This window comes from Hypanus sabinus, chromosome 19 (assembly GCF_030144855.1).
Source record: "Hypanus sabinus isolate sHypSab1 chromosome 19, sHypSab1.hap1, whole genome shotgun sequence".
In the NCBI taxonomy this organism is placed as follows: domain Eukaryota; kingdom Metazoa; phylum Chordata; class Chondrichthyes; order Myliobatiformes; family Dasyatidae; genus Hypanus; species Hypanus sabinus.
In genome coordinates, this window is record NC_082724.1 from 25,116,972 (window position 1) to 25,129,622 (window position 12,651).

Below are 12,651 nucleotides of genomic sequence, written 5' to 3' on the forward strand. Positions count from 1 at the left end.
GGAGATTCCTCCTTTTTCTTACATATATTAGGCCTTTTTCTTACTTATATTAGATTGTAAACAGAATTCTGCTCATATTTAAATAGATAAATTCTCTTGGTTCTTGTTTCTGTACCCAGAAATTGTCAAGAAGTTGATAAGCTGTGTTTATTTTTGACTAAATAAAAATCAATGACGAATGTTTTTAAATGGTGGAAAGCTGGGTACACAGAAACATAGTGAAGAGTGCCTAAAATAATCAAAATGCATATTGTAATATTGGCCCTTACATTCAATGTAAAAGTCTTTCAGAGCTGTTTTGGTTTTTGCTTGGTTGTGAAATGATTATTTTAACATTCCTAATGGTGTATACTTACTTAATAGTAGCATTTGGCATTATTCTCTATGGTAGCACTTAGAAATGCCTCTTTCAGAAATTATGACCAGCAGAAGATGTGCACAGGACCATCAATATCTCCAGGAACCCCTCCATATTACATACTACCTCAACTAGTTTATCCATTGCCATTCTCTCCCCAGTAAAACCTTCTTGACTTTCTCCATCCAGTAATAAGTGCCACCTGCAGCCAGTGCTGGGATAATAAAAAGAGTGAACATTTAAGTAGTGGATCAAATGGCCTCTACTGGATGATGTCAATCATCTTTCTCTACTTCTTGAATGGTCTAAGAAACCAGATAATCTACTGTATATAGATTAAAAGGACATAATCAGTCCAAAACGTCACCATTGTATATACTGTGAATCTCGATCAGTGAAGCAGGCAAACAAAATCACCTAGCAGACAATTACTACAGGACAAATAGCTGATTGATTACAAAGTTAACTAATGGGCATTTGGCAGATCTCTTATTCCATTTGCTTCTGCACATGTACACAATGTGTAATTTGATCAAGATATTGATTCCTTTCAAAAATCTATTGTCCCCTAATGGAGGAAGGAACAACAAGAACCATATTCATTTTCATTTTCTTTTAAGGGTTTCCCTGTGCAAGTGAAACTAAAAAGTTTCAATGCAGTTTTTAGTATTTTAATCACAGATTTAAAATGCTTCAGGTTGATGCCATTAGATCGGAAATTAAAAAAAAACAAAACAGAAAATACTGGAAACACTAAACAAGTCAGAAAGATTCTTCATTCTGCAAAGCCAGAATGGAGGAAGGATTTTCAGGCTGAAACATTAGCTCTATATATGTTATAGCTGACAGAAACGAGGGCATCGTCCTCTGCACAATTATCATAGGATATGTGAACAATGAACACACGTATAATATGCACATCTTTAATATATCTTAGCAAGTGAAGTCAAATTTGTATTTTTGGCAGTATCCCTCCTCCCATGAGGCTGTAGGCATTTTGAACAAGGTCTGCCACCGATACAAACCCATCACAGGGCATGACAATGTCAGGACTTGGGTTCTCAGCAGCTAGCGTTCGTGCCATCACTCGAGTTGAGTGTGAGGTTCTCCTGAGGGGTTGTCGACTGGCGGGTCGTCAGGTGACTGTGGAGGATGATCCAGGATCCAGCTTGTGACTAAGTGCTCCCAGACCTCGCAATCCTGCCCTCAATCACCGCTTCATGGTTGCCATGGGATCTAGTCTAGGAATGTAGGGTGGATTCGCTTAATTAAGAACACCTGTGCATGATTTTGTTTAACGTGGGGAGGCTGATGCGTGGACGCGCCCACCACATGATTCTTGACAGATTGGGATCAGGGTCCAGGGGCATGGAATGCAAGACCTCTAGGGACATCATCTTCAACCAGCTCCACCATTGACGTCTTTGTCTGGACCCCTCCCCTTAATCTTTCCACCATGGGTGACCCTACCAGGAACTGAGCACCAGATGGCATTGCTCTTGGGAGTTCAGGAACTCTCAAGCCTCTCCACCATGACCATTGAGATAACTCTAGTGCTGAGAGTTCATAAACCTCACTAAAACTGACAAGGAAATAACATTGTTCTTCCTGTCTGTTCACACCTCCACCAATGCAGTCTCACAAATCATCAGAATTCCCTTTACTGCTTCCCGTCACTCCCCCAAGTTCCCTGAACCACTTTTGTTTATATAAAAGAACCCCTTCTCGGACTCAGACTCACAAATATCCCAATCGCTTCATTCTGGATGCTTGATCATGACTGGGACACTCTCTCAACTGCTCACAGACTCATCACCAACACATTTCCATTTTTATTTGGGCTGGAGAAGGTTGCCCATGGTACCAGACAGCAGATTGTTGGTGGAGAGTTGTTCTTCTTTAGGGGAACATCAAGCCTTCATTGTCATGGTGACTGGGGACACTCGCTCCACCCCAACAAACACATGCACATACACGCACAATGATCAGTTCCAACGGATTCCACTATCAGCTTCTGATGATAAAAACAGCTTCATTTCAAGGACAGAGGCTGATGTGCTTCTCCTTGAGGAAAAGCAGACCTCAGTTCAGCTATACTTCAGATACCATTGCAAGTTTTAAAACCACATTGTCACTTGAAGAGAACCTGGCAATGACATTATCTTGGTTTGCAGTCTTCTTTCCTCTTGCTGACACTTCATACTTCTTTAAGCCTCCAAAAAAAATACTTAAGTGGATCCTGTGGACATGTTTTCCCCAGCAGACTATCAAAACCATTTGGTAGAAAGTCTCATTGCCAAACTCACCAACAAGCACCAAGATCTTGCTTGGCTGGCAGTGAGAGATCCCTCTCAGATCCCTCCTGCACAGTCAAAGTGTCAAACCCAACACATCTCTTGGGACGGATGTGATGAGGAGGTGATACAGTATTTGTTCACCGTACATCGTGTGTTTGCAAAGAAGGTCTGGAAAAGAGTGCTGGGGTTCTTGGCCGAGGCTTATTCCAGGCAGGTGCATGACAGAGGACTCTCTGGTCGACAAGCTGTTCATAACAGCAAGTACTACTGAAGATCAACTTGCTGAAGGAAGCACTTTGGTCTACATTGGCCTTTCAGTACGATGAGATGTCCATTAGGGAATGATACAGCCTGGTACATACCATGGATGACTGCACGCTGAGTCCCACTGTCACTGGTCACTGAGGGACTGAGTATGGAGTTATAGCCCACAAGCACTTGAAGGGTGTATTGTTATAAGAAGGCACATGAGTGGCAATGGTGCCTTTTTACACAGAAAGCATCGACTTGATAACACAGTATGCACATAGACATAACAATATGAATGTGTATACATGAGAAAACCACGAACGTAAAGAAAGCTATATGCTAGGCTTTCTATTTCTTGCATACATTTTTATGAATAGATTTTATTTTTGAAATTTAAAAAACATAGTTGCACCACATTGGCCTCAAATGAACAATTCTGAATTTATGAAGCCCCTTACAAAAGCAAACGAAAGTCAGGATCAAGTGAAAAATCATGGTATTGTCACAGCATGGAAAGATGCCAATTGCCCGACAAGTACGAACAGGCTCTATAGAAGAGAAACACAGTCAGTCCAACCCTCCTGGCACTCCCTGTGGCAACTAAAAGCAGGAGGTACAGCGTGGGGGACAGGGCCTTCATTCAGTCGGAGGTGTAGCGGCTGCTCAGGGAGGGGATCATTGAGCCAAGCACAAGTCCTTGGAGGGCTCAGGTGGTTGTTGTTCAGACTGGGCAGAAAAATCGGATGGTTGTGGACTATAGCCAGACCATCAATAGGTTCATGCAGCTTGACGCGTACCCCCTACCCTGCATCGCAGATATGGTCAACCAGATAGCTCAGTACAAGGTGTACTCAACCATAGATCTGAAATCTGCTTATCACCAGCTCCCCATCCTCCTGGAGGACCGCCCCTACACCGCCTTTGAGGCGGGCGGCAGGCTCTATCACTTCCTGTGTATCCCCTTCGGTGTCACGAATGTGGTCTCTGTCTTCCAGAGGGAAATGGACAGGATGGTGGACCAGTGCCAACTGAAGGCCACATTTCCATATCTGGATAACATCACCATCTGTGGTCACGACTGGCCGGATCACAACACCAACCTCCAACGATTTTTCCAAGTGGACAAAGCTCTGAACCTTACTTGTGTGTGAACCTTACAAATGTGTGTTCGGAACCACCCGACTCGCTATCCTTGGGTATGTCGTGGAGAACGGGGTCATTGGCCCTGATCCCGACCGTATGCGCCCCCTGTTAGAACTTCCTCTTCCCACCACCCTCAGAGCCCTCAGACGGTGCCTGGGCTTCTTTTCCTATTATGCCCAATGGGTCCCTCATTATGCAGACAAGGCCCGCCCCCTGGTCAAGTCTACCACATTTCCCCTCTCTGCCGAGGCCCGCGCGGCCTTCAGCTGCATTAAAGGGGACATTGCCAAAGCAACGATGCATGCAGTGGATGAGACCGTTCCCTTCCAAGTAGAGAGTGACGCCTCCAATTTCGCACTGGCTGCTACCCTCAATCAGGCAGGCAAGCCAGTAACATTCTTCTCTCGTACCCTTCAAGGCCCTGAAATTCGGCACTCTGCGGTGGAGAAAGAAGCCCAGGCCATAGTGGAAGCTATTAGGCACTGGAGGCACTATCTCACTGGCAAAAGGTTCACCTTGCTGACTGACCAGCGCTCAGTTGCGTTCATGTTCGGCAATCAACAGCGGGGCAAAATCGAAAATGATAAAATTTTGCGGGGGAGAATAGAACTCTCCACCTACAACTATGATATCCTGTACCGGCCTGGAAGGCTCAATGAGCCCCCTGATGCCCTATCCCGGGGAGCGTGTGCCAGTGCGCAGCTCGACCAGTTATACGCCCTCCATGCAAATCTTTGCCACCTGGGGGTCACCCGATTTTACTATTTCGTGAAAGCTCGGAACCTGCCTTACTCCCTTGAGAACATCAGGACAATGACCAGGGACTGCCAAGTCTGCGCTGAGAGCAAACCGCACTTCTACCATTCTGAAAAGGTGCAACTTATCGAGGCCACCCGCCCCTTTGAGCGACTGAGTGTTGACTTTAAGGGCCCCCTTCCCTCCACCGACCGCAATGTCTACTTTCTCAACATTATCGACGAGTACTCGCGGTTCCCCTTTGCCAACCCCTGCCCCGACACCACTGCCACGTCCGTCATAAAAGCCCTGCGCCAGCTCTTCACTCTGTTCGGATATCCCTGCTATATCCAGTGATAGAGGGTCCTCCTTAATGAGTGACGAGCTGCACCAGTACCTGCTGGCTAGGGGCATTGCTACTAGTAGGACCATGAGCTATAATCCCCGGGGAAATGGACAGGTGGAGAGGGAGAATGTCACAGTGTGGAAGGCCACACTTTTAACCCTTAAGTCAAAGGGGTTGCCGGTCTCTCGATGGCAGGAGGTCCTCCCCGAGGCACTCCACTCTATCCGCTCCCTGTTATGTACGTCCACCAATGCCACCCCTCATGAGCGCCTCTTTTCTTTTCCCAGGAAGTCTACCACTGGGACCACCCTACCAGCTTGGCTGACGTCCCCAGGGCCAGTGCTGCTCCAGAAACATGCGAGGAGCAATAAATACTCCCCGCTGGTCGAGAGGGTTCACCTACTACATGCGAAACCCCAGTATGCCTACGTGGTCTTATCTGATGGGCAGGAGGACACGGTCTCCATCTGCGACCTGGCACCCGCAGGAGCAGCAGGCCACTACCCTGAGCACAACACAGTAACTATGAACCCTGTACCCACCGAGGTGTATACCCACCTGACACCGTGCACACCCAGCCCTACACAGATTCTTCACGACACTCCCATACTGGGCGCCTCGCACACGCATGAGGGATCACTGACGCCTAATAGGCTGACACCTCCAGTCAGGCCGGAACCAACACAACCACTGTCTCCGGTGCAATCACCACCGCCAGCACCTGTGCAATCACAGCCGGTGCTACGTAGATCGCAGCGACAGATTCGACCACCTGATAGACTTAACCTGTAAATATACTTGTAAGAAACTTTGCCCCATGGGGTCTCTCTTTTAAAACAAAGGGGGGGGGGTGAATGTGGTGAACTACATATACCTGTCTGGACGCGCCCCCCCCACTGACTGCTCCTGTGGCTCCTCCCACAGACCCCTGTATAAAGGCCATTGGAGGCACTGCTCCTCTCTCAGTCTCCAGGATGGTGTGTGGTGGTTGCTTGCTGCTTGTGCTTTCTTCCAGCCAATAAAAGCCTACCTTAACTCACGTCTCCGAGAGTTATTGATGGTGCATCACTCCCTATAGCCCTGTAAATATTCTTCCATTGCTAATAAGTTTTCACTACCCCTTTGGTAATATGCCTAGCTTCTCTGGATACGTGGGTGTATGTACGTGTTCACATGTTCCTAGTTTGGCGGTACAGATCATTTATGGGATATGGGCAAGAGAAAGAAGACCATCATTTACTACCTTTCATTAACCAAGTGCATTCCTAAATACACTTAAGGCCTTTGACAACCTGCCCCAGAGAACATTGGTATGAGGATGTAACCCCTTTCTGTCAGGATTAGCAAAGGGTAGTTTATTCCGGGATTCAATCCTCATGTTTTCTGTTTTTGGAGCTACTGGGAATTGAATGGAGAATGGAGAACAGAAGACTGACTAAGGGTGCTTTGGAGTAGTCGAGCTCAGGGAGTCTGGAAAACGACAGACGTAGATTTCAGAAGAGACAGGAAATGGTTGAAATTGAGTGCTGCTATTAGAGGGAAGAGGGCGGTCCTGGTGCTAACACGTGGTTGGAAATCCATGCGTTCACACCGACTTGCTTCCAAATGCTTCCTCGGTTTGGTGCACAATAATGGGATGCAGGAAACTAGAATGGAAATTGCCTTTGGCACATGGTCATGAGAATGAGTGCAAACTTCGGGAAAACCTTGATGTTGCACCCCTGCTAAATATTCCAGGCCAGTCTTAAACAAAAACTTCCAAACCAAAATCAGCCCTTGCCTGAATTGACATAATATATAACAGCTGGAAGGGATTTTAGTCCGCAAGAACTCAAAGTATATCAAAGATTACCATAGCAACCAGTAGGCTTTTGCCATAGATTCCCATCATTGCCAAGGATCCCTTGAGCAATGTCATGAATATCTGAGAAAATTCTTTCTCCTCTCAAAAGTAACTCTATTTTTATCAAAACTTGGAACAACTAGAGATGGTTGCTAACCAGTCTGATGTAGCTCAATACAAAGTGAGGAAAATAAATGTGGCTGCATCCAGCTCAACTTGCCTATTCATTCAAGACTCCTCCCTGACGAATCACAGTCAAGATTTGCCTTTTGAAAGACTAAAAGGAATAATCAGGTCACTTTGTGAACTTGTCTACTGCAATAAAATAAAAAGCACTTCTCTCCTCATGAATATGCATTCATTTAGTTTTTTCAGTTGTCTGGTAACATAAAATTAAACTTTCTAAAGTTGCTTTTTCTCCAAACGCTACCTAGGCACTGGGTTTACAACGTGTTCATAGCAGCAGTACAATGCTTTCAACATACGGAAAATTAATGGCTCACTGGTATTTTGTACAGAACAGAAAGCTGTGTTCCCATAAATGAGAAAGACCCAAATTTCTTTTCCTTATTGGTAGAACTTTCAATAAAACTACTCACTGTGTAACCAAAAGTTGCCTTGGTTACTGAAAGGGCAGCTTTATGCAGACAGTCTCTCCCACAAGTGCAGTAGAGGCTGCCCCTTTAAGCATGAATCAGTGATAAGACTTGTTTGCCTTGCTGTTCAGTCTTGGAGTAGTCAAAGGTGTTGCCTTGACACACATTGCTGCCTGCAGAAACTTCCCCTTGACACACATTGCTGCCTGCAGAAACTTCTCCTTGACACACATTGCTGCCTGCAGAAACTTCTCCTACTTCTCCTTGACACACATTGCTGCCTGCAGAAACTTCTCCTACTTCTCCTTGACACATATTGCTGCCTGCAGAAACTTCTCCTCCTGTTCTTCGGGGAGCAGGACGAAATAAATAACACTTATCCAAAGTTGAATAAGATAACAGAAAGAGAACGTTTCCCCTTTCACATATAGAAATAAAACTCATAAATCTTTAAATTTTTTTTCAGGATCAGAAATGGTTTGGATGTTTGCACAGCTACCCGAACCATAAAATGACATTCCACAATGCAGTAAAACCTGTTAATTTCTTGAGAAATGCATATGTTCGATTCTTGTTTGAAAATGCAAACACTTCATTAAAAAAAACATTTATTTGGCTGTAAGACTGAATCTGGAGAAAATTAAGGTAGTAATGAGTGAACCCAGACACAACAGTATGTAAGGCAGATAGATACACAGTATTCCTATCTAATCATACATACTTTTACGCACTTACCTGAATTAATCAACACTCTCTGGGGCAAGCTTGCTGAAGACCTTGCCTGGTTCCACATTTTCTTGGTAGATTTCAGCAGAATTTTCTTGCTGAATAATTTGCTCTCTTACTTTACTGAAACCAATTAACCTGAGAAGCTACATGCTTTGTGCCTCCCTCTTCGCATGGATTCACTCAGCTCTCTTTGCAAGGCTCAAGTCTTTTCAAGTGTTCAGGCAGAACTGGAATAATCACTCACGTGACTCATTTTACTACATCGTTCCAGCCTCCCTTGTTGTCAGCACCCGGCAGCCAAAAGGAGACTGCCCCTTTGGAATTTTGTAACGCCAACAGTAATGTGTGTGAGAGCTTGCTCCACTTAAGAAAAAATACATATTGTGAAACCAAACACTCATCTTTAAGAGAAAAAGCAGTGTTATCTTCCTGCACTCTAATGTGTTAATCGCTTGGTCTGCCTTCAACAGATATATTATTCTGCAAATTTCTCTTAAGGTAGGGAATTGAAAGAAAGAAGAAAAAAACAATTTACACTTCAAACTGACAATTTTAAAGTCTTCTTTGATTTGCTGTATTTGTAGACAGTTGAATATTACTGAATATGTTATCTTGCACTATTTTACAACTTGGCCTCCAGACTTGATCTCTTTTGAAGTGATGCCAACATCTCGGAAGAAAAGGTTTTCTTCCTTTACTTTGGATACGAATCAGACCCCTCTCCACCTAGCAATGGAGAAAATTCATAAGAGTAAAGGGAAGTGGTGGGGGAGGAACTATGCAACAATCATCTGCTCCTCCGGGACACTCACTTTTCAAACAAGGGAAGTTGTTGGACGAAAGCAGAAGAGATATAAAAGAACAAGGAGGCAGAGTACAGACAGACAAAGTAGAAGTTAAAATGCACCGTAGAGAGGCTATTTTCAAACAAAAGGGCCAAGATAGAAAAGGAGGAAACACGGGTCTGCAAAAATACAGGAAAGTAGTAGAGAGAAATAGTATGACAAGTACAGGACTGACAGACAGGACTTGTTCGAATCTTGCCGAGCGCTTGTGCCTCACCAGGTTAACAGCATATTTTATTTCACAACTGTTTCATTGACTTATATTCTCAAACACTTTATCTGAATTGCAACATTCAATTATTTGGCTGTAGCAAGCACAAGAAAGAAAATCTATATTGTCCTGTTGAATAGATTAAAGCTCAGGCACCCTGGCAGTTAACATAGAATCTTCTGTTTCTGGTTTAAAAAAACCGAGTTTCAGTCTTACAGCTTTCACCTGCTGTCTCACAGTTCAAGCCAAATGCAATCAAGGACGAGTGGCAGGAATGCGAATTTCCTCAGATTTCCCTGTGCTGGTAATTGAATACTAAACGTCTTATCTACTTGTTATCACATTGCTGGTTGTGAGACCTTGCTGCCCAGAGAGTGGCTGTCCTACTTCCTGCATTGCAACAGTTAAAACACTTCAGAAGTATCTTAGTAATTATTAAAGTGCTTGGAGAACCCCTGGGGTCATCTATTCATTCATATAAGTACAAAGCAACACACACAAAATGCTGGAGGAACTCAGCAAGTCAGGCACATCTATGGGAAAAAGCACAGTCTGAAACCCTTCTTGTTGGGGGTTAGATTCCAATGTTTCTGAGCCTTCCTTGCATCCCATGGCTCAACGTTTAGGGCAACTGATTTTATTAAAAAATTAAGTTTAGTGAAGTTTTTAATACATTTGTTATATACTTATTTTTTCAATTAAATATAATGTTTACAAATGAATTCATTTCTGGAAGTACCTGCATTATTTAAATTAGTTTGAACTATTTTTAAATGTTCCCTATTATCAGAGACAGTTGAAAAACTGCACAAACTTTGACAGAATGAGTTGACAAAGGCCACCAGCATGGTACTGGGACCAGGGCCTCAGGAAAAAGTCAGCTAACTTGCAGGATGTCTGCAGAATTGAAGCCTGGGGTTTGATGGCAGACATGTGGATGCAAAATGTTGCTGAAGATATTGGGCCAACACTGGAGATGAGTGGGATAAGGTCGAATATATTCACCCATATACGCTTCGTGTCCACTTTTTTACATACACCTGTTCGTTAATGCAAATCAGCTAATCATGTGGCAGCAATGTAATGCATAAGAGCATGCAGACATGGTCAAGAGGTTCAGTTGTTCAGACCAAACATCAGAATGGGGAAAAAATGTGATCTAAGTGACTTTGACTGTGGAATGATAGTTGGTGCCAGACAGGGTGGTTTGAGTACATCAGACACTGCTGATTTCCTGGCATTTTCACACATGAGACTTGAGAGTTTACAGGAAAAGGTGTGAAATATATAAAAAGCCAGTGGGCAGCAGTTCTGTGGTGGGGGAGGACAGGGAAATGTCTTGTTAATGACAGAGGTCGGAGAAGAATGGTCAGATTGGTTCAAGCTGACAGGAAGCTGACAGTAACTCAAGTAACCAAGCATTACAACAGTGATGTGCAGATGAGCTTCTCTGAATGCTCATCGTGTCGAGCCTTGAAGGGGGAGGGCTGCAGCAGCGGAAGACTGCGAACCTGCTGTACACTCAGTGGCCATTTTATTAGGTATAAGAGGTACTTAGTAGAGTGGCCTCTGAGTGTATCTCTGCCTATTTTTCTCCCCCTATGGGGTGTTTTTGGAGGCTGACTTTATTCTGAAAGTTTACACAACATTCCCCGATCAACAAGTTTCAAGATGACGTTTCAGGCAGAGACCCTTCATCAGTATCAAGGTCCTAATGTAAGGTCTCGGCCCAAAACATTGAGTGTTTATTCACTTCCATGGATGCTGCCTGACCTGCTGAGTTCCTCCAGCATTTTGTGTGTGTTGCTCTGGATTTTCAGCACCTTTTAGGGCGAGCTTTGCTAACACAAGTTCATTGAATTCATTATAATCTAATTACATCACTATCTAGTTTACCTTTTATGGGCACAGGGCTGGTCACTTATGTACTTCAGCTGGGTGGATGGTGTTTGTTCTCTGCTCCCTTTCTCAATTAGACCCAGCCACCATCTGGAATTGCTGCCTATGGTCCCCATATATCTGCACTCACTTCATCTGGTGCAAGGGGCCAAGCTGACTGATCTTCCACATCTGGTCCTGGGTGGTGAGGCTGCAAAGCTGCAGATGACGTAATGCTGGAGCCCTACTTCCAGAACATTCCTGACAGGCTTTGATGAACTGTGAAGCTGGGGCTGCAGTTTTGTCTGTGTCAAAACTTGTGAGCAATTTTAAAAGTATTCAAGCTTCCCTGATTTTCAAAAACAATTTGAACTATTAAAATTGCTGTCATTTATTACAAAAATAGTAACTAAAGATTTCTAAAACTTTAAAAGATTTCTAAGATTTATAAAAACAATTTGAGTACTGTATTTGAATAACCTGAAATAATTAAAAGCATTTAACTAATTCAGTTTAAAAAATGTGCTTCACTTTGCCCTTTAGATCTGACCCTACAGACTGACAGCACAATTGAAATGATTGGGATTGACCATCCTTCAACTTGTCTGACCTGGTTCCTGCAGTAACAGTGAGAAAGCTTAGGCTACGTCCGCACTAGACTGGATAATTTTGAAAACGCTGGTTTCACGTAAAAACAATAGGCGTCCACACCAAGCATTCTTGAAAATACCTCTGTCCACATTAAAACGGGTATTTGGGCGAATCGCCTCCTATTGGGGATGCGCATGACACATCTACAGAAAACAAACGACATAGTTGGTGTTGAATCTCACTGTGAAAGTGCGCGTTTGTGCAGCTTACAGACGAGAAAAACTTAAAAGGAAATTGCCAAACGACGGACAGCTGTTGGCTCTCTCGCAGGAGGACTTAAAACTAAAAAAAAAGAAATACTGGAGCGTATAGAGGCAATTGGCAAGGGGTTCACGGACAGTTTGACCCGGCTGATGACGAACATTGAAGAACTGACTAACTCTGTTGCATTAATAAAGTACCTTGTTAAATGTATAAAACATGTCTGCATCAGTGTTATCTTGTATTTCCATACAATGTTACATTAGGCTGTTACACATCTATTGTCAGCGAAGTACTTGCATACGAGCAAGGACAGAAAACAGGACAAAGTGAGTATACTTATTTATTCAGTAAGTTCTGGGCCTAAGTATTTGGTGAGTACATTTCTAACTTCTCTGGCTTCAGTCTTGTTGCCATCTGTTCTGAAATAGTTAAGTTGTGTGTGTGGGGGGGGGGGGGGGGGTTGCATTCAAGAAAACACTGAAATCCTGCCATCTGTTCCAGCATGTCACGTCAGTGTTTCTAGAAATCACTAGTTACCCCATCCACACTATGCCTGCCCAAGCGGT

The 12,651-nt window shown here is 43.9% G+C and overlaps 1 protein-coding gene across 1 annotated transcript in view; it reads right to left on the reverse strand.

Moving 5' to 3' along the window:
- Positions 1 to 8,512, reverse strand: part of LOC132377827 (protein FAM107B-like) — a 50,237-nt gene extending 41,725 nt beyond the window's left edge. The window contains exon 1 of the mRNA XM_059944228.1: positions 8,303 to 8,512. Within this exon, the coding sequence (XP_059800211.1) occupies positions 8,303 to 8,360 (58 nt within the window). The 5' untranslated portion in view covers positions 8,361 to 8,512. The remainder of the gene's footprint in view (positions 1 to 8,302) is intronic.
- Positions 8,513 to 12,651: the final 4,139 nt, after the last annotated feature.